At 39.7% G+C, this 24,158-nt stretch overlaps 1 protein-coding gene across 1 annotated transcript in view; it reads right to left on the bottom strand.

The window, feature by feature from the left end:
- The window catches only part of gabbr2 (gamma-aminobutyric acid (GABA) B receptor, 2), a gene marked incomplete at both ends in the record, with an annotated part of 156,504 nt that overhangs the window by 68,731 nt on the left and 63,615 nt on the right, over window positions 1-24,158 (bottom strand). The window contains one exon of the mRNA XM_079231766.1: window positions 4,974-5,144. Coding sequence (XP_079087892.1) covers window positions 4,974-5,144 — 171 coding nt within the window. The remainder of the gene's footprint in view (window positions 1-4,973; window positions 5,145-24,158) is intronic.

Raw genomic sequence — 24,158 nt, 5'->3', positions numbered from 1 at the left:
CCAGGTTTAGCTCTTGAGAAACAATTGGCGTGGAGATCTGGACAAGGTACACAGTCCTGTTGTGCTGAACAATGATATAAAAGGCTTGGCTGCTGCAATGCTAAGTAGAAACTAGCATTGGCCAATAGAGGGTTTCAGCAGGTTAGTTTGGTGTTTGAAGAGGTGTGTTGGAGTGAGCGCACAGGGGAATGGAATAACAACTTGCAATCACATACAAGACAAGACATACTGACATGCAGACACACAGACATACACAACATTACAATGGCAGACACACAAATCCATTCACCTCTTCGGAAAAAAAAACCTTGTCACAAGAGGATTTTATGGTTTTGACTTCGCATTTCTGCCACTGAGATAGAAAAGGACGAATACATTTATGTTCCAGTGGACTGAGTGTGTTAGATAGAGCGAGGGAGGGGAGGGGAGGACATGGATTGACGGAAGGAGGGGGAAAAGTGAGCAGCTTTTCCTGCATAACAAAAACATCCTCAATTGTCTGTGCAGCCTGGGAATCCCCAGCAGCAAATACAGAAGAGAAATAATCCTACTGCACTTCTGGGCATGCGTGCACACAGACGCACACATCCACACACAAATATGTAAGTACACACCCACACATGATGGACAGAATGACAAAATGTCAGATGCACTGTTAGATGTGTGCAATGCATTGATGTCTAGAAATGACATTCTGCAAACACAATAACACGCACAAGCACATATATCACCCCACACTAAATTAAGATGAATTGTTAAGCTGAAGGTCAGGGTTACCCTGTGAGTCTTTGTGTATATGACAGAATGACGTTTCATCCCACACTTACACTGCCTCTGGATGCTAACTGAAAATAAAAAAACCTCTGTCATCAGATCTTTGGTTCTCAAGTTGTAGATATTTTTAATATGCATCGGTAGTACAGCAGTGGGCTTGTGTCATCATTAAAAATACCATAGATCATTCAATAATTTCTCTCGACCTAATTCCATATTTTGCAGGCCTGCTATTGAAGATTATTTTCATTATAATTCTTCGATTTACTTTCTCAATTGATCGTTAAAAATATAGAAAATGCATGTTACAATTTACAAAAACCACAGGTCGGGTAATATCTTTAAATTGCATGTTTTGTTTTGCTCAGTGGCAATTTGACCGGGGATGAGGGAGGATGTTGTCCCCGTTGTTAGCAAAAGAACCAAAATGCATCCCTCTTGTTAAGCTTCCATCCCGGAGTCAGAGAGAGAGAGAGAGAGAGGGAGAGAGAGAGAGAGAGGGGGGGGGGGGGGCAGAGGGGCCGTTTAGTTAAGTGTGTCTATGCCTGACTCATTGATAATATATTTGACTGAGGTTTGTTCATGTTGGAATTTATGGCCTCAACCTCTATACCAATAGTCCAAAAGATTGTTAGTTTACTACTGTACCACAAAGGACAAAACACAGCTAATCCTATCAATTGACAAGCTGGAAATAGGGGATGTTTTGTATTTTTGTTTGATGGATGATCCGAATGATTAATCCATTTTCAAAATAGCTGTTGATTAATTTTCTGTTGATTGACTAATTGATTCACCTTCAATATTTAGGTGCATTGACTTTCAGGCAAAGCTCATGTGATTTAAAAATCACGACATTAACAATTACTGGCTATGCTTTACATTTGCATCCAAACAAATCTCCAAAAATAACAATCACACCCTTCAGCCAACAGACAGACACAAGTCAGTGCTCTGATGCAGAGTAAGTGAGGAGCTTTGATGATTGGTACCAGCATGACACAGTGAGAGAAACATGCTGCTTTGGTTTAACCTCAAATAATTAACATATAATTTCAAGGCATGTGCGTAGTAGGTCCCTTTGCCGTGACGGGTGTGACTGCATGAGTGTGTGTGTGTGTGTGTGTGTGTGGGGGGGGGGGGGGGGGGGGGGGGGGGTGTGTGGGTGTGTGTGGGTGTGTGTGTGTGTGTGTGTATTAGTGCCACACATACACTAGAGTGATAGCAGGTGTTTTGTATCACCACATCTGTCTGTCTGAGCCTTGTGCATGTGTATCTGCATCTTTATATCTTTATGTAGATGTACAGCAAAGAGACAAAGAGGATTGGACATGTACATTTCCATGCAGTTTAAACATCTGTCCCTCATACTGTGTGCTACATTGCCATATAAATCTCCATGCAAATCCCAGAGTTCAGACTATAATACCAGTCATGTGCTTATACAAACTAGCGTGACAAATGGTTGTGCTATAGCCTGATGACAAGCCCTCAAATGGCTTTCTCTGGTGGCCTTACATGCCCTGTACAATAGCATTACTGACTCATTCTGCAGAGGAATTTATACAACATGGTTTTCTCTCACAAACAGCAGCTGATGGCTAAAGGGGGCCACTGTGGCTCAGTGTTTAGCATGCCCGTATTTCAATCAGAGGATCGGTGGTTTGAGCCTCAGTTCTGCTAGTCCACGCCGATGTGTCCAAGAGCAAGACACTTAACCCCTAATTGCTCCCTGTTGCTGTGTCTATGGTGTATAGAGAAAAAATGTAAGACGCTTTGGATAAAAGCGTCAGCTAAATGTAATGTAAAGAAAACTTGTTTAATGCATAAAACAGGGCCACTAGCAAGCAGTTTTTAGATTGTAAGCAACATTTCTGGGAAAGGCACCTCAGAGAAGGGGCTGCTGTGAGAGCAACTTCACCTAAACGTATCAGTGAGCATAGTGTAATTAAACAGTTGAGCTCAGAGGGTTCCAGGCAGAGGACAGAGTCCTAATCCTGTTCTCTGGTCTGTCATCTGACTGGCTGATGATGGCTGCTCTGTTCCTGATTCAGCCCTGTTGGTCTAGCAATTTCAATAATGTTGATTACTGTGTGTGTGTGTGTGTGTGTGTGTGTGTGTGTGTGTGTGTGTGTGTGTGTGTGTGTGTGTGTGTGTGTGTGTGTGTGTGTGTGTGTGTGTGTGTGTGGCGTGTGCATGGCCCTGACTGAATCCCTAACAAGCATTACGCAATATTAACCTCTTCTCCCTGGGAAATAGCACATCCGTAGATCCATAAACAGTTTGCCACAATGGCTACTTCTGCGGCCTCTTTCTGGTTTATTTTGAGTCAGTTTGAAATGATGAATGTAAACAATAAACAGTTATTTGGAAAGCTGTTAGAGACTCCCACAGCTTTCCCCTAAATACACATTGTTTGGTTGTTGTTTCCTAAATCTCTACGGAGGTGGAGATGGAGACCCAAATATGAGCACAACCAATCGAGCCGCAATAGCCACATTTAAGGAGAATACGCCAGATTGAAATAAACCAGGTTTATTCTGGAACAATGCAATCAGTATAGAAAGGTTACCAAAAATCATCATGCATTTTATTGTTATTATTATTTTATTATATTTGGCAGTATTCAAACATTTTGCAACAACCATTTGTCTTTCTACGCGCCACCATGACTTCCAGATGCACCAAAAACCGACGTGCTCTGAACTTGACAGAGGATTGTACAAATCATAAAGTACGCAAGCGATGCTTGCATATTTGTATATCAGGATTAGAGGCCAATCTCGTGGCAGGTTGATTGAATCGGGCCGCCCGTCTCCCTCCCGTCCTAAGCCCCTTGGCGCTTTCAGGAGGGGAGAGATAAAGGGATTTGGGCTCTCTGAGATTTGCAGTGAGACTTCTTATACACCCCCCATGGTCCCACTCCCAGTTGCTGAGCAGATTGTTTTCAACCAGAGCCTCGAAGCAAGAGCTCACAATGTGTTTCACAAATTCTTGCTTTCAATATCTCTGACATGGCTTTTATTAACTGACTGTTCCTGTGTCGCTGATGTGTGATTGTTTGGTAAAGGTATGACAAATGTGTATGGTTCAGGAATGTTCAACCACAAACAGGAAGAGGTTTGCCTTGCTCGGTACCATCAAGTTTGGTATGACATGATTTTAACTTGTCAAATATGTATATGATTTGGATTATTATATTTAAATGTAAAAGGTTGCTTGACACTCTGTATAACAGAGGAAAGGAGTTTTTCTTGGAGAATGCAGGTTTGTCCTCTCTAGTCCCGAGCTGAAATCCGTCTTTACACAACTTCCAAAATAAATCAGCTATCTTTAAAATGTACTTCAGAGCAAACAATGTCATGAAGAAGTCTCATCTGTTTTGATCATACAAAAGTGGAGAAAAAAAAACAACGTCTTCCTTATTTCCAGCCCGCAATGTTTTTTTTAATATTTATTCACAATTAGAAATATACAGAGAGAAAGTGACAATGCAATCTTCCCCTATGGCAATTTAGGCTACTAGTACTATGCAGCATTTACTTGTAGAAACTGTATTGATTCCATAATCCTGACTTAGCGACTTTCTTGCTCGATTAAGCAACTTTTGGAACTAGTGAAGCTACCTTTCATTGGGAAAGAGTTGGCAACAGTTGGCTCGGTTTTTCGGTTGAATATTTTTGTAGATCTAGTTTACTTATGCTACTTTTTCTAGATAACCAACCCCTAGCTCTTTGAGCCCAGGGACCCTTTTAAATCAGGTAACATCAAGAAAAAAACATGGTATACATAAAAAAAAAACATGTTAGGTATCAAATAAACATAAGAATCAGGGCTACACTAATATATAATCCCCATGTACAACCTCTAAACACAACTCAAACAATAAATAGGATTAGGGTTAGGGCTTAAAGGGCTAGTTGAATGCATGCAAATACTGTATTTTAGTCTGAGGATGAATTCTTGAGCAATATATTATTGAAATTGAATCATTCATTTATGTTACTCTTTTGAAGAAACAATTATCTACAATGACTTAAAACCTCATAATGTAACGATTTAACTAATCATGGCACAGCATATATATATATATATATATATATATATATGTATATATATATATATATATATATATATATATATATATATATATATATATAGAACGTAGTCTCTTAAAAACAACAAGAAGGACCACTGACCTCTGAGAACCTCTGCACATCCTGTGTGAGCGTCCCCACACGGCTCCAGTTGTAGAAGTTGAGAAACTTCACTACCGCTGGGTTCACGGCGTTGTCTGATGGGACGGTGCGGAAGAAGTTGGGGAACTTTTTCTTGTCGGCCAGAACCGGGGTTGTTGCTGCAAAGGACAGCTGAAATGAAAATAGAGAGAGAGAAAAAAAAATTGCTTTGAGTCTGTCAGAGTAATACAAGTAATCCTGGCAACAAACTGCCGGGTCATGCTGAGGTCACTTGAACTGTTGGTACAGTAGCACTATAAATATTTCATGGAATTGATGACTCCTGTTTGCATGACCTTTCAAATTGGCTCCATACTGTGCCTGTGTCTTGGAGTATATATAGGTGTGAGAATACCTCTTTGTGTGTTTCAGTATGTTTTTGATTGTGAGAAATAAACAGCTCATCAAAGTGATTCAGCTTTAGGTTTGTGAGCTAAAGCATATTACACACACACACACACACACACACACACACACACACACACACACACACACACACACACACACACACACACACAGAATAAAATGTGCTCAACCTCCAACACTAATACCCTTTTTACACAAACCTAATTTTCAGTTCAACCACTGTAGCCTAAGCAGATTTCAGGCACATCAATTTATATTCAAAAACATTTACCAAGCAATTAATATGGTGCAAACATGTTCATGAAACATGATGAGAATGTCTTCAACTGGTGTCATACTACATTTATACAAAATGTGATCGTTCTCATCCGTGTGTGTCCATTGCATAGATACACACAGACACCATCACCACCCACAGTCACAATTGTCCTTGTTTCCACCCATCCCACTTTTCATTTGACAATTCCATGCTAATCAAGTTTCTCTCTCTCTCTCTCTCTCTCTCTCTCTCTCTCTCTCTCTCTCTCTCTCTCTCTCTCTCTCTCTTCCACTTTGGAGCACATTTTCAACAATAGGTCATTCATTTTCTCAAGAGGCAAAATTAGCTGTAATTAATTTTTTGGCATTAAGATTAGAATTTGCAAATCAATGTAACAACCTGCACATACCAGAATAGACAAAGATCTGCCACTTGGTTGCTTGATTTACACTATATTCTATTTGAATTGCTTCATAAATAACTGTTACTGGCAGCATTATGGTATTATATTTGTAGAACTGTACCTAACATGTGTGCCATAATAACAACATTTTAGTCATTGTTCATGATGTATCTTTTTAAAGACATGTCAGAAAAAGGTACAGGCCCGATATAATAAAGGCACCATGCTCTATTTTCAACATCCTATCTTTGGTAATATAATGAGTGATTTGAATCGGTCCAGGGTTAATTACATACTTTGTAAAGATTAAACGGAACTTGTGATTCCTGATTGCGATCAACACAAGGGTATTATAATTCTGACTGAGACCAAGAGTACTACAGTAGATTACCTTAACGTGTGAGAAAGCCTTGAGGAGTTCAAGCACCTCCTAACTTTAGGGATGACTGTGATCTTCTCATTAAGCCTCTATCCCTCTCTAGACATTAATCACAGTACTGCTGGTATAATTGTATTTATATATTTATTTGCAACTGAAATACGAGGCTAAAAGATTATCAATGAATCTGCATGAAGGACACGAGTGTTTCTATTTAAGAATGTTGTCATGATACTATTTCTAACAGTCATCGAAAATGGACAAATAGCAGGCCTCCCTTTTTTTACACCCTCAACAACCTCTTTGTCATCAGCGGAGCCATTTAAGAGGATCCCAAATCTACAAGGCTTCACCCAATCAGTGGGAAACCCTCAGTTTGGCCTTCTAAATCACCACTTTCTGCACAACCCACAGGGGTTTGTGTTCACACATCAACGAGACAGGCTTTTAAAACAACACATGGATTACAGCCATCAATTAAGCCGGAAGAAAGGCCTTTATCTTGCTACCACTGCTAAATCCAAAATCACCCACTAGCCTAAGAGGGCTTCAAGGGGTCTTTCCAGCGTTGCTTTAATCTCCGTTTAGCTAAGGCTGTTTGCTACACCCACACTGGGAGATCCTTCTACAGTTCTGTAATATGAGCTAGTGATCTTCCAAAACTAAATTGATTGCACCAGTCTTCTCAGGACTGCACTGGGAAGAGACGTTGTGTTCGAAAGATGCTCTACAGTCTTATCCATTTCCCCCCTTAAGTGTTAACAGCCTGCCTGTTTTGTTGGAGATGTTTTTGCTTTGGGCACAGTTTTACTTACTTACTTTCATCTGATACAACACAACACTGAACTGAGAATGCCAGATACACTACAGAAAGAAATATTGACCAATAAACACAGGTCACACGTTAAAACATCATAGCAGTGCAGGTGCTACTCTTCTTGTCATCCATTTTGATTTAGGGAAAATGGCATAGGGTGACATTCAAATACATAAAAAAACATAAAATCTAAAATGAATGATTAAATGAATGATGATTAAATCCGTCCAATCAGGATTTTTAAACATTTACATAAATGTGTAGGAGAGCAGAAAAAGCATTATGTCTCGGCTAATAAGGTTCACATATAGACAAATCTAACAAAACATAACAGCATTAAGGTACTATAAGTATTTTTTCTTCTTTTTTCTTTAGTTCACTGAATTTGAGGCCATCAGATGTGTGAGTAAAGGCCATATAAGGATCTAATATTGTTTTTTATGAATCAAACTAACTGATGACTCAAGATAAATTGGTTTGAACCAACTTCGAACCAAAATAGACCATGGAAAGCAGAAAAAACCATTAGAGTATTTAAATCCAATCATGACATTAGACAAGTCTCTCCATCTGTTTGATGTCAGTGTAAAATCAGACAGAAATATGTATTGTGTCTGTCCACTGAACCCAGGTCAGCTCATGAGAAGGGCTAAAGTTTTGTACAATCAAATAAATTATTTTATTTTCTGACATGATATACAAAAAGCTAAAGTTTACAGGTCAGCTTTGGCACAATTTTGTCAGGGCAGTGTATGAAGACAGTATGAGAGGGAGCTCCAATGTATTATTTAAAGAACAAGCCAATCTTTATTCAACTCTGTGCAGCCTTTTTTGAACGGAAAAGCCCAAAATAGGTCCATGATATCACACATCTGAGAGCAGTGGCTTATGTAAGAGGGTTTTAAAGAGGGCCAGCCCAAATTGGATGGTCTTTGGTGGAGAGCTCTACACTAGTGGCAGATTTGCACATGCACTGTGCATATACAGATCACGCATAGGGTAAGTCACATGCATTCACACACTCCCTAACCACAGATGTCGCCGATACACACAATCCACAGATGCCTTTCTTTGCCCATAGTAATTAAAACTGTGCCAACAGCTCAGGGCAGCTTCTCCCTCTCATCTCACCTCAAGGTCACTTAAGCTCTCGGTGAAACGACTGAGAATGCGTCTGGCCTCACTGAGGCACAACATTTTTGTGAAGACTTGAGGTGAATCTCTGATACCATAGCAGGGGTGATCTATTCAGACATTCTGTACGCACAGTCGCTTATCACATTCTATTTGAAGTGAGCACAAAAGCGTCGCTGCCACTCCGTTTGGGCTTATTCAAGTCACAATCAAACTAGTTTTATGTTGATGCATGGAGGAAAAGTGAGAAAAGAGCCAAGACTAGAAAATAACAGGTACACAGAGACAGAGTCAGTGAAGCAAGGTTGGATGTTTACTGCTGATTCACAGGGTATGCCACGGGTGAATAAGGGTTTGTGTATCAGAACAGTTAACTGAGTGAATGGATTGTATTTTAAACTTCTGTGGTCAACCAATTGTTGTAGGGCTGAAATACTTCAGTCTGGAGCAAAGCGATGGACCAGTCGACTGGCCAACATTGTTATCCATGGACGCCATGCAGCTAGTGTGGATGAAATGAGCGCTGTCAATTAATGTTTCATTTGATAGAAGCGATGGTTGTTTGTCTTTCTGACCACATTATAACACAGCCACAGAAGATTGTTCTAGATATAGTTGCTAAAGCCCCTATTACCAACATCCAATGCAACCTATCTCTCCGTTCATATCTCCTGATTCGGCATGGGATTGGATCAATGGTGCAAAATTAAAGGAAACAAGCCTTACAACCTTTACTTGCACAAGCAGTTTGTAGGAGAAATAAGGAAGATGCAAGAGTGTGTGTAATCACATTGACGGATCTAATAGCATTGATTGGTCCGAGCCGTACTACCTCGCAAGGATCTGCTGTTGCTAATTGTGTGGTTGGCCTTTAAATAATGAAGTGGCTATCATGGAGGGGGCTAGAGAGAAAAAATGAATGGTAGGTAAATATTAGCTCACTCACACTGCTTTGCTCCTACCTATAATAAACACGGAATAATCTGAAACTGTGTATTTGTAATCTGACAGCATCGCCTAGGTATTCTGAAAACACAAAAATAAAGATTTTGCCTCACACAGAGAGGAATGAGAGGCAAACCAAATTCATTATATAGCAATTCTTCCAAATGATTCTCGTAAAGAAAAATTGATGTTCAGCACATTAACGAGTAAACAAGCTGTTATCCTTTGATCAAATATCGTAAAAATATCAATAAGACTACAAGTTTTGTGAAAAAGCATAATCAATATTTCAACAACACACTGACAACTTATACAATATACAAAAATGAACACTGCTTTCCACTTTAAAAATCCCTTCTTAACTATACAGTCTTTATTCAGTCTTATAATTTCTAATACAATTTTTTTTTTTGCTGAAGTTTTCTGGTCTAGATGCAATGCAAGGGTGCTGCAGCAAACACGTGGAGGCAGCACTCACACTGGACATAATACTAAGAGTCTATGAATACATTGGAAAATGGACATATTTTGCCACATTATTGCTCAATAGGTCCCGTATTCAAGGGAAACTCTGAGGCCATAGTTCATTTTACACATGCATCTGGATTGGATGCATCCCAGAAAAACACTTTTGAGATGCTTTGAAGAAACCTCAGCAAATTATAAAACTGAAAGGAAAGGTTTCATAATTGCAAGGTATAGTATCAAACAACTTCAAACACTCAACCCACCCCTGCAAATATCTCTACCTTTACCAACAACACAACAGATTCAAAGCCCATCCATCCTGACGGAGCCCCGAGACCCCTTGCAGAGTAATAGCTAGGTAATAGCAGTGCTGTTGATCAGGAAGCACACAGGTGGTCTTGGGGTTTATTCAATATTCAAGAGAGGCATTTGGTGCTCCGTGGGAGCACCCAGCTGGAGAGGCGGCAGTAAGGGAGAAGCTGTGGACCCCACACTGACCACATCCAGAACTCATTAGCACTAGGATGGAGGAGGGAGAAAAAGATGAATATTGCACGTAGACGGTGGAGGAATTGAGTGAGAAGCCCAGTGCTGATGAAAGAGTCCAACATGGAGGTGGGGAGACAATGGAGAAAGTGATACAGACAAACAGAAAATCTGAACAAGGAAAACAAGAAAGAATTATGAGGCATCACATGCTATGTGTGTTATCTGATGTTGAAGCTGGTGTGCGTGGGCCACAAGCGTATAAAAAAAAAAAAGCACAGATATATCATCTTTTCACGTTTTAAAGTTGGGGGTTAAATAGAGAGAATCTGCTTGACTCTACTGCAATGTAGCTATGGGATGTGAGAGTGATGGAGGATGTATTGCCACATAGACTGACTACTTTGAGAGAGATCAGATGTACGAATAGCACACAGAAAAGACAGCGACTTCAGAACCAGTCAATGCACAGTAGGACGTGGACATTACAGCTTCCTATACAGGCTTGACCAGGCATAAATAAGTGTACAGTCACTCTGGTATGAGTATGTACATCAGGTCTACACACGTTTTAATTCAGACCCTGTCACCTGCGTGTCAGGGTCCAAAAAGACTAAGACAGAGCAATACGGGGGAAATTTACGATATAAATCCATCAAAAATGTATGAAGAATCATGATAACATATAGTCGTTATTTTGACAGTTAAACCCTAGATATACACGCACTCACATACACTTGCATACAATAATGCTTACTTGAAGGTGGGCGTCACAATAGATTTCACATGGAATTGTTGTTTAAATTTTTCCAAAATGGCTAGGAGCTATTTTAGATAAGACGCATTAGCCATGTGTATGTGTCTAAATGTGTTGCACTGTTTCTGCTGGGGAAGTTGAAGCTGACTGATGTGGTGCTGGTGAACAGAGGATATGAGTATACATAGACATGAGAAGAATCCAGATAATATAAAAAGCGAGGCCTTTTGAGGCCCCTTAGTAATTGTTGGCATGTCTTCTTCTAAAACAGACCTGGGCATCTTACGGCCCGCGGGCCAGATGTGGCCTGCGGGCTCTCCCAGTCTGGCCCGCGTGCAACCCTGTCTCCTAAAAATTACATCCCGCCAGAACTAATACGCATTCCCAATTACGTTTGATCAGAAACGTATCTCCTCCCTGATTATGTTTGTGTTTGACGTATTACACATACGTTGATTATACACGGATATGTTGATTAAACACGTATGTTGATTATACACATATTTTTGTTTTATTGTTTTTATGTTTGTGTTTGACGTATTACAAATACGTTCATAATCGTGTGTTTGTGTTATTGTTTTCTTGCTTTATTTAAGCATATTTTAATTTTTAAACTCTGCGGAGAAAAAGGAAAAGAGGGGCGGGGTGAGGCCAGTGACAGCCGGCCAGTGACAGCCGGCCGGCCCGGGACTGTAACTTAACTGTAACAGTACGTTGTGTTAGACTTATTACAATATTTTTGTAAGACCAGTGCAGCTAAGATGTTTGGATGTGGTCAGAAATGTTCTGAACACATTCATATCAGTTAGTATTTTGAAAACCGGATGTTGGGTCCCGTGACCTGTTTGAATATTTTTTACGTCAGATTCTGCACTTGATGTGACCTCAGAGATCCGAGTGTCTGCTGATGATCGCAGTGGTTTACTGCACTAGATGGAGTTCATCACACACTTTGGGCTGCATTCACAAACAACCCGACTCAGAGAAGACCGGAGCCAGCTGTCACTGGCCTCACCCCGCCCCTCTTTTCTTTTTTCTCCGCAGAGTTTTAAAATTAAAATATGCTGATGTCAGTTTTAAAATTAAAATATGCTTAAATAAAGCAAGAAAACAATAACACAAACACACGATTATGAACGTATTTGTAATACGTCAAACACAAACAAAAAAACAATAAAACAAAAATACGTGTAAAATCAACATACGTCTTTAATCAACATATACGTGTATAATCAACGTATGTGTAATACGTCAAACACAATCATAATCAGGGAGGAGATACGTTTCAGATCAAACGTAATTGGGAATGCGTATTAGTTCTGGGGGAACGTAATTTTTAGGAGACAGGGTTGCCGCGTGAGGTCAATCAAAAATGAAAAATAAATAAATAAAGTGCACGCCATGAATGCAATACAAACGGCACTGCTTTTACTTTGAAGGCGATTTATTTATGTGTGCGCGGACGCGCTTATGCAGCCTCACGACGGGCAGTGTTGCCGACTTGGAGACTGAAGTGAAAGCGTATTGTTATGCAGCGAGACCCCCGCCTCCCAAGGATCCTCGCGCTGCAGTCTCCGCCTCCAGATTGAAAATTAATCGTGCAAAGCCGCCGCGGATCTGACCTGCGGTCTGATCCACTATGGCAGAGCACTTTAAGTCAGTATCACTTCTGGATTTTTATTCTTCTCTCAAAGAGGAGAACTTTCCTCACATGAGGAAAGATGCTCAGAAGATTTTGGTTCTCTTTGGATCTACCTACATGAGAACAAACATTCTAGTGATGAAGTTCAACAGATCAGATCCTCTCTCACTGATACCTGTCAGCTGTCCTTCACATCTCCACCTTATTCAACCAGACTTCATGCTCTTGTTCAAGCAACACAGACTGGACTTTTCTCCCCGAGTAAGAACAACTGAACTGGAAATCATCAAAAGCACTTATTGCTTTTGTTTAAAGTTAATACATTGCTTGTCTTTAACATACATATTTAAGGTAAGGTTTAAAAAAATCTTAAAAAATTACATTACATTTTTCATAGCCTTATTGTTACATGTATTCTTGCCAGTAGCAGCTCAAAACCATACAATTTACAGTTTTTTAATAAAGTAATAACATTAATATTGAATTAATTGAATTAAGTTCAGAATTGGTTTGGCCCTCCACAACGGTCCAAATTTCTCATGTGGCCCTTTGGGAAAATGAATTGCCCACCCCTGTTCTAAAGGAATAAAACACAGAAGCATGATAATAAAATCAAATATTGCAATGTGTAGTAGTACTGATTCACTAACAACATTTAACATGTCATTGGTTTGACATTTCATCCTTAGCATCTGAAAGTGATTTGATTAATTAAGACATATATAATGCAAATGTTAAATATGAGGTGCAGTGAATAATACCGCTGTCAGTTATGAATTATATTTGATGCTTGTTCCTGGGGTTTAAAACAAAGAAGAATCACTATGTGATCACTATGAAAGCTACTCAAAAGGAAAACTTTCAGGAAAAAGTCCAAAAAGAAGAATAAACATATCATGATAGAAACATCAAAGTAACTGTGAAAGCCCTCTTCATTTGTACACTAACACGGCACCATACTGTGGCAGGATATAGTACACATCATTACATAATGTGCCCACAAACCGGCTTCTAGACAGGTGAGTGATGTGGTGGTCGTCTCCTCTCTAAAAGTGTATAGCCTGCTGCAGCCCCTGTTTAATCATGTCAATCATCTTATAGCTAATGTCATGTACACACACACCCACACACAGACTGAGTGATGTTCTGTTTATGTTGTTGGCCTTGCACAGCACCCCATCACATCACTCTTATCTCAGGTCAGTCGTTTAGACCTGGTTTTCATCCCCAGTCTCTTTTATCACGCTTTCCTTCCCCATATTACAGATATGAGCTTCACTGACAAGGACATTGTCAAGCACGGATCACCATTCTGGACAAATGTCAGGCCAGATAATATGAGGAAGAGCTTGAAGGGTCTAATGACAGGTCAAATGTGATTCAAATGATGTATTACATTTTATATCAGGATTGGTCCTGCGATAGCAAATCATTTGCATGCCCAAATCCTTTCACATTCATCCTGACATGCATTTAAACTTGCTGCACAAGGTTTGATGCTCTGAGTGGCCTTGTCTGAGGAACTTGATTGCACATTGCCACTAAACCGGTGCTGGGCAAGCATTGAACATTTCCTGTTCTGTGTTCCTGTGGCGTGTGGATTGCCCTGCATTCAATCATAGCATTCAATCATACACACACTGCTGCTGTCCGAGGATGAGGCTTTTATTTACTCGCCGCAGGTATTTCAATCAACCATGCACGGACATCCAACGCCCACATGCAATGCTTCTTCTACTATGATTTCTCTTGTTCTGTGTAGTCCAAACACCATAGACAAGTGTTAGTGTCAGAAGAACAGGATGTACATCAGAAAGGGGAAAGGGCTGAGACAATAGAGAAGAGAGAGAATTTCTACCTAAAATCTGTCATCTCAACCACCCACAACATTTCATGTTTTTCCTAACTGCATCTATTAAACCAACTAAGCATCCTGATAATACAAAAGGCAAGAAATAAGACTCAAGCTGAAAGGGTCAAGGCTCTAGTTAATCATTGAAAGACTGATGGTTGCTCATCTCACTTGTTAAATCTGTGTAAAGCAGCTCAGATTAAGATCATTAGACTCTTCCCTCAAGCTGATCACTTAAAGCTGCATCACTGACACAGCCTGCTTAGTGGAGAAAGCTTGTGGACTCTATTCTAAGATCATGGGTGACCTCAGTGCTTTACTTGGTTGACACAATCAAATTGATAAAATAGCTGAGCTTGATATGTCTCATGTCAACAATACATGTCTGCATGTGCATAACATTGATTTTGATGGATAAAAAGAGACATGAATATGCATGCAGGAAGCAGTAATGCTCTCCAACTGATCAAACATTACTAAATAATGAATTTGTCAGACAGTATAGCATGTGCTAAGCATGTTAGATGTGGCAGTTCAGTGGATCATTAATCAATGGAAGGTGTCACTTGTCATCGCTGTTTCTCTGGGAGTGAGAAGCCCCCCTCGCATGAGACGGGCTTGTACGACTCGGTCGTTCTTCATTTGGCCATATGTAGACAAGCTGTCCTTGAGCGGTGGAGATGCGATGAGTGGAAATGAATCGGTATCACAAACAGGATCGGGGAGAGCATTTTCTTATCGATCCAGGTGTGTTGGAGTGTGCGGAAGATATCGACAGGATTGGTTGTGGAATGAGAGGAGAGGATGTGACGCCTACTCAAGCTGCAGCTTGAGAAGTCAGTTACCGGAGCGTGTTCACGGATGAGCATGATCAGGCAGGTTGAAAAGGATATACTGTATTCGCCAGTTTTAAGACCACTTTTTTGGGTCTTACTCATATGGTTACGTAGTATCACCGCATGTTAGCCAAACCTTCAACGCAGAGAAATCAGTGAACACTCAGGAGGAGGTGGGAGGAGGGGGCTATGAGTGATGCTATTCTGCCGCCGAGCTCCATAACTATTCTATTTATAAATTGAGATTTGATACCGTAACCTGAAATCTCTCTGTGCTCCCTGCTGCTGCCACTTGGCTGCCTATAAATGATTAATGAGCAGATACTGAACTGTAGAGACTATTATTGTTATTTTCTCCCCTCCCTCCCACCCCCTCCTCTCCATCCATCCATCGCTCTATACACTGATTCCTTTGGGGCGGCACAGGCTAACATTGCATAAGCTAGTATTTCTCTGCTTAGTTGGCCAGATTGTGGTGAACACAGTGCAAAAAATGTTGATGTCCTCATATTTATAATTAAAGTGACACACAAAATCTTTCTTCTGCATCAAACTCACCCTGTAGACCTGAAATTGCAGCTGCGGTCATTTTAAAAGGCCCGAACAACTTATTTTCACAATCAGCAAGTATTAACTTCACGTTTGAGCTTTAGGTTGTTCTTTCTCTGTGGGCTCTTTCCATTGCTTTGAAGTGGGTGATGTCAAATATTTCTGTGCAGAAATGCGAATTTTGCCACATTTAATCAAACTGGTGACAGTTCGTGGGTTGTCTGTTAAAAATGTCGATCAAACCACATTGCATCGCGCGCTGTGCGATGGGTTCCAAATGCATATATGCACATAATGAACAATCTGATGTGGTATCGTAGAATAACATTGTTAATGCAGATGTATAATAAATTAAATTTTTATACAAAGCTGGATTCTATCTGCATAATTTTACAATATGTTTGAAGCTTCGGCAACTGTACGGTGTGTGGCTTTATTACTCTTTAAAATGTGTGAAAATCAGAAGCTTCTGCTCTGCTTGAGTAATTTATCTGTGTACACGGTTGTTGCTGTCTGCAATTGCACATTTAAGTTTCTGTTACTCCAATTTCCTATAGCAGTAGTATTTAGAAGAAAATGTTGTCTTTTGAAAACAGATTTTATATAGGTTTGTCCGATTTATTAAATTATCTTTCATGGATTATGTTTTATTTACATCAAAGAATTTTGGGTCTTGATTAAGATGAAGCCCTTAATTGTGTTTTCATTTCCTATATGAATGTACATATACAATACAAAAATGTCCTAATCCTATCAGGTTTGAATAACATTAATGTATTTATGGCAAGATGTTCTCTACTTTGTTTTTTAACCTTTAAACCATCTTTCTTAATGCCCAGTTAAATACTGAAGTTTGAACATATTTAACGTATACACTAATTAATTTCCCTTGTATTTCTAAAGGAATGCAAGGTTAATGCTAAAATGCGTGATGATCTATGGGCAGTGTCTTCCTCTTGGTCCTGGGAGGAACCCAGGACCAAGAGGAAGACACTGCCCATAGATCATCTACCAGCAGTTCAATTACACAAGATACACCATTCAGAACCAGCAGGTCTGAATATATATATCATGTAACACATACTGTTATTGTGTAATTCTGGTGTTGTTGTATGTGTAACATGCATAGATTTCTTGCTGAAAGATGGATGAGAAGATTGAGTCTGTATGGTGTCCTCAATATGAAGTCAGAGCCAGCAGACTGTTAGCTAAGTATAGCTTAAGTCCATTAATTCAAATGTCACATCTCATTTGTTCAATCTGTGCCAAACCAAAGGGTAAAATGATACAATGTGGGGTTATGGGTTATGTGCCAGACTATTTTTTGGCCAAGCAGTAATGTTCTGGAGTCTCGTCATCACACTGAAGTTGCCAGGCAACAACTGAAGAAGTTACTTTGCAAATTTAATCCCATTTTAGCAGCCGAAACCTCACAACTCTTGGGATGCAGGACACAAGTGTCTCGCTACACCCTTTAAGCATTACCATGCCACAGTTCCTGGATTAGATTGACATTTTGAGACGTCTATTTTTCCACTGGGAAATGAGTTGCCATTGGAACCCATTTCTACCGACATCATTTCAAGCTGACCACAGCTGCTGTTTTTTGCCAATGAGGAAAATGGTTCCCAAGGGGTTTTTCATCGTCAAATTATGTGGGAATTTGGGATAAGATAGGCAGCCCACTTACACCTGTAGTATGAATTTATGAGATACAAAAGACTTTATTTTATTTTTGGGAGGGGGAAACAGACCATTAGTCAACCAAGCTTTTGTAATTTACTTAATCAAGACATTTCTGAAGAAGGGGACGGAGTAAATACGTTACTTCTTCAGAACACAATAAGTCCTTTATTATGACATAGCTCGGCCTCTAAATGTCCATTTTCCTCTTACTATTGTCTTACTCTTGTCTATTCTCTCCTCTCTATCATTTTCCTCTGATATAGAAAAAGGCTGGTTCACAAATAAAGTGTGCTGTGCACATAACCACACAGATTTTCCTGTCCAAACACGTAATGCATGTCCCTGTTTTAACACAATGTTTCATCTTCTAGCAAGAGAAAAGCTGCTAGAAAAGCTGCTAGAAAATTGCTTCTTGAAAAAAATCTGTAGCCCATCATTCCCCTGAGGAGGAACACACATGTAATGCTCAGTAAAGCATTACGATATTTGAAAGAACCAATGAACGGCGCAATATAATATTCATTCTATAATGGGTTATGTATGGGCAGTGCAGGGGAAGCCCACACACAGGCGATTCATGTTGTGAGTGGGCAAACATTTCACTGGAGACAGCCAGCATTTGCAAATTACTATCTTTTAAGTTGGCAGACATCTAGTTCTCTCACTCTCTCTCGGCCTCTCTCTCTCTTTCTCTCCCATTTGCTGGATAAATCATTTTTCAGCTCATACATACAGGACTGTATCTTCCACATTTGGTCTAATAGCATTCAGATGTGACTCTTCCCCTTGCTTTTCAATTAAATTGTTAATGAAGGCGATGATAAATAAAGCACATAGAACATAGAACAGACACGACATAGAAAAACAAGCCTCTGTGCCAAAGCAGGAGGATGAGGCTGGGAACACCCAGATGGTTTCAGAAGCCACGTCGTCTCCCTGTCTCTCATTTTTGTTCTCCTGTACATTCTCTTTCTTTTTATTCCCCACCACTCCCCAAGGATGGCAGCATCTTGGTTTCATGCAAAGTACAATAAAAAACAGTTATGTGAGGCGGGAAAAGGAAAGGACACATGCTGATTGCTCATAAACAGTTAAAGCTCGGCAGAATAAAACACAATGCGTTGAATGCGGGAAACAGGTGACATTATATGTTATACAATGGCGTGCTTTTCTTTCACATATTTCAATGCATTAAATTGTCATGCCTGTAAGTCCTGTACTGCCTGATTGATTTCTGGGCCAATGTTGTATTATCAAATACAACATATGTTAGCAGTTTGCTTGAGGTTATTCAGATAAAGTGTTGCCATTGTAATGTTTGTAAATCCTACTGTATGTATTTTGCATTCAATGCTTCAACCCTGAATATTTTTTTGTTTGTCATTGTCACAACTTTCAATTTTTTTAATTGAGAATATGAAAGGAGACAAAGAGAATAAAGAAAAACTGAACCCATGCTATTAATTGATTAAATTAATTAGGGTCCGAGCGACTGACGTAGTCAGTCCGAGTAGGACCCTATTGAAATACAAAGGGTTCTTATAATTATTATTATTATTATTATTCCCTATGATTCTTATTTTTGTACATTGGGCGCATTTTTGGGGCACTTGTCATATTCAAAAACTCACCAAATTTGGAACACTTGTCAGGCCTGGTGAAAATAGGGATGTATCAAAGCCGGGGAAAAAAGTTCCAAAAAATGGCTCTCTAGCGCCCCCTACAAGTTGTACCGGCGACGCCCCGCGCCCAGAATGTTTTTTTGACTTGAAAAAATTCACACATGTCCATCTCCACCTGCTCTACAAAAAAGCCTCTCAGACCCATAAAGTCTGCCTCTGAATATTTTCCGCCATCTTGGATTTTGTGAAAAACACATTATTGTAGGTAATTCCTAAACACTTGCTCCGTTTCATACCAAACTGTACTTACTGGTACTTATCATTATTGGAGCCGGATCATCAATACTGCGTTGAAATTTCTTTGATATCTCATTGCCTTGAGGAGATATCGACCAATCAACCTCTTAGGGGCGTGTCTTGTTAATTATGTTTTCTTTCTTTCAATTGTACTGTTATTATTATTTATTTATTGAACTTACTTATCAAGATTATTATCGCTACCAGGAGATAATACTATTGGTGTGTGTGTGTGTGTGTGTGTGTGTGTGTGTGTGTGTGTGTGTGTGTGTGTGTGTGTGTGTGTGTGTGTGTGTGTGTGTGTGTGCACCGACCCACCCTTTTTTAAACCACATTTTATTGACATTGATTGATTGCTGACTTCTCAGTCATAACTCTTAACCGTCCCCTGGTTGGCAGGGGCCACAAGTGATCACACAACCAAGTGGATCAACAACCCCCAGCCACTACTCTGCGACTAGAAGCAAAGGCTTCGTTCAAAACTGCAAACTAACGTACAGTATACTGCCATCCAAATGAACGATTAAGTAGGATTTCATCAGACTGTTCACGCTGAAATATGCTCAAGCGATGGCCAGGCAGGTCTCAAGGCATCCCGCCAGCTGCTCCATCACATCTCTAAAAATATTGCAGCCAATTTCTAAATTCATTATTTGGATAAACTCACCACATGTTTGATATCTAAGCAGATACTTTCGTGCCTAAAAACATATTAAAACCTTATGAAGACCACATATTAACAGTGGTCTGTCTGCACATGGGAGAAGTTTGCCATCAGGGCGATGCTGGAATCTAAGGAGATTTCTGGCAGAGAGGAAAACAGTTTGATCCCTTTTAGTGTTGAGGACGGTAAGTTTGGCTTTCAGCTAAGGAAACTACTGATACACATGCAGCCGAGTGCATCGCCGCCGCTAACAGATAAAGGAACTACACACACTGTTGACTGCATATCCCTATATGCTGCTGATGAGCTGCTCCATAGACACAGGGTTATTATTACCATTTACGTACCTATTTATTTATGTATGTCCCTCTCCTCCTGACCATACCTGCAGATTCCTCAGTCATTCCTCACAGTCATTCACATGTGACTATATAACACACTTACACAACACACTTTCATCCACGCACACAAGTCCTTAAAAAACAAAAATGACAAAAATGATACTCATATCATGTCTGTTTCACACGTCTTGTGTCCATATCTGTATATTTTTGTGATAACTTTCGCCATCTAAGTTATTGCCTGTTTATATCTCACAATAACTAACTGAAAATATATATATATATATATATATATATATATATATATATATATATATTGAATATTGCAGCTTCAATAAGTGAATTCAAGGGATTCATACCACAAATATTTGTTGATATAAAAAAGTGATGTATTTTGATCTATGTGAAAACAGTTTAACACAGTTTCTTGATCACTCTAGCAAGATATTACATTACAGAGGTTGGACAGCACTGCAGCGTGGCTGGAGTTCCAGTGACTGTCCCACGTCTGAAACGAAGCTGGTAGCAGGGCCACTGTAATTGGTTATACATCCTTGAAAAAGCTCCCCTGAAGTCAATATTACTCAGACCACCAAGCCCATTTCCTTCTTTCACTCTCTCTATTCCTCCATTCACAAAAAAGACAATAAAGTAATCCTGCAGAATCATCGCTCTCACCCTCTCCTCCCTCCGCTCATCTTTCCTTCTCTCTTCATCTCTCTCCATTAGATGGCTAATTTGATTTGCAGGCCATCTCTTCTCTACTTTCAGCAAGGGTAGAGATGGCCTAGGGGTATCAGTCAAGAGATGAAGAGGTGCCTCATAACATGCTTTTACAAACCAGCGTTTCCCTGTGACAAGCATCTTGCATTATTTACATGTGATTTTAGCTTCCGATAGTTAATAATTGTAGATTTCTTAGCAATTCAAAAGTAATGCTCACTTGTTATGATGGGTGGTATTTTTTTGGTACTACTGCAGAGCAGAGTGGGGGCCAACTGTGCGTATGAACAGGTAAACTGAGTCACGTTCCTGGGAACAATGTCGGTAACTAGTGACTGTGTTACCATTGGGAAGGTATTTTTACAACAATTGTCCATTCAACTGTGATAAACTGACACCAACAGTGACTTAAAATGCTTTCCAACTAATTTGGGCTTTTTAACCAAGAGGTCAATCTGGAGTGTTTTGTTTGGGTTCCCCAAAGCTGTTGGGCAAGTTGCCGACTGGGTTAAAAATGTTCGATAGAGCTCTTTGCTCTATTTCTGTGAGGTTCTTGAGATGACCATTCATTAGTGTACTAGTACTATACAGGAAATGCATGTGGTCAGTAGGTATATAGCTCTATGACTAGCTAAAATTATCTAATGTTACACATTTGCTTTTCCACTGCAGAACCTTTTTTGTACTAATGGAGATGTAAAAAACTAGTAGATGTTCCATCCTACAATCCATTAAAACACTGTCAACTATTACATCTCACCCTTTATAACTTAACATAAATCTACAAAGTTAATGAATGGGACACGCTTTTATTGTCGTTGGAGGATGTGTGAAAATGAACGATGATATGGTGGAGTGAACATTTAAACGTTCAACAATATGGAAACAAATGAAAAACTGTTAAATGTATCACTAGTGTGATGTGGCGTTTAACACGTATACACAAAACAACAACAAGACAACAGACTTGTTTGTGAATCGATTAGTCGTATACCTATGCTGACTGTTATAAATAATAAATAAATATATATGAATTGTGAATGCACTTTCAGATACAGTATATTTCACATTCCATATTATGCTCTATACTCATGAGAGGGAAATATGGACAAGGAAAAGGAAGTGGTGGAAAAATAACTACTGTTGTGTTTGTACAAAAACAAAGTGAGTGTGGGTGACAACAGACAAAGAAGCAATTTCTAACATCTGAAAATGATTCTCTCCTGCAACGACTCAGTGGTGAAAAATGTGAAAAGCATGTATCCACACTACATTACTCACACATACGTGGTAATACACTTGTGTCTCTGTGATTAGTGAAAATAGTCTCTTTAAAAATCGCCAAACAGACTCACCATGCTCTCTAATCTGTTTACATCCCAGCCGTACTTCTCTCATCTGCACAGTGTGTGAGGTTGGACATGAGTGTTCAGAAAAAACACTGCGGTTGAATATGCCACAGGGGAAAAGAATGAAATCATCAAATGTGGCTCTTCACTCAGCTTTCTTTTCGTGTAAATGAACACTCTCAACTTATATATAGATGCCATAAACATCATATGAAATAAAGTGCATTAAGTAAAGTTGTCTGTCAATATGGCTGGATCCTTCCCATTTATGTCCCATTCCTTCAGATTCAGTTTTTAGTAACTCTGCGATGTTGCTGCCTGTACGGCTCTTATGATGTGGTGTGACGTAATCGTAAGATTAGACTCGGCTGTCTAACAATGAACATCAGGACTACTCTCTCTGCAGGGAGGAGCGATGTTTGACACCTTTCCTCCCCTCTTCGTAATTCCTGGCCACATCCATCATGTGTCGGCAGTATTGAGTCCGGATCAAATAGCGCCGCTCTACAGTATGCGGCCGCTTGTGAAATGCCATGTTGTGCTTTTAGCGGGACATCATGTGATCATAGCTTAGAAGGCAATAGATAATGACATCTAGCGTTACAGGAGCGGAGGAGGAGGTTGTTTGACATGCACATAAGGATTCAGTTGAAATGACATTTTAAATCCGTTTAAAACAGGATTCTTTTTTTTTCTAAATATATCAATAGTAGTCGCGGACATATCAATACACTATCGTTTTACAAAATATAGATATTTTTGCACAACCCTACACATTACAAGCACATACATAAAAAATAAATAAAGTTACGTCCTTGTGCTTTTTATAATCAAAGCGCCGAGTCACGCCTCTCTTGGCCAAAACAATATTTATTTCCTCTGATCATTAAGCATAGAGCACTCCAGAAATCACTTGGACGGTAGTGAAATATAAAAGGGATTGGGGAAAATGTGTGCAATGGAAATGGTGAGGAGACACGCAAACAAATGGGTTTAGCGATAGAACATTTAACTGGATTTCATAAGTGCAGCTGCATTATGTTCATTACACCCAGCAATTGCATAACATCTTCTGCTCTGTCAAGTGGAACTGCAGAGGGATTTATTTTGGCGGGAAGGAATTACACTTTGTGCACACAAACAAAAGCACAACAGCCGCCCATCTTGACACTGCAGTTGTCTACAGTACACTGTTATAATTGTTCCAAATGTAATTTCTAGTCCTCATGATAACTGGTTAGAAATTCCGGCCAAGTTACCCCTTGCTGTCAAAAATGGATGAGCCCACTTCCACAGGCACATGCATGCATATAAGAAAAGGTGCATTGTATTTCACTCAAATACTTTCATATATCTGCTGTCTTCCGCCGCCATAGTTTTGTTCCTCATTCCTGCCCTTTCTTTGCTTTCTTGCTGTATTAGTACCTTTATTTGATATTCACATAGTGCATTACTGTGCTTTCCAACGTTTCTCACCCTCAGGGGAGGTTACACTTGCTGGTTTCTCCAGAGAGAAGACAGAATAGCAGATTGCTCCCCACTGCTTAACAGCCATCCAGTCCTCTGGGCAA

This window comes from Taurulus bubalis (genome assembly GCF_910589615.1).
Source record: "Taurulus bubalis genome assembly, chromosome: 16".
In the NCBI taxonomy this organism is placed as follows: domain Eukaryota; kingdom Metazoa; phylum Chordata; class Actinopteri; order Perciformes; family Cottidae; genus Taurulus; species Taurulus bubalis.
Note: the sequence above shows the minus strand (reverse complement) of the source record. Positions and strands in the feature narration are given on the sequence as shown.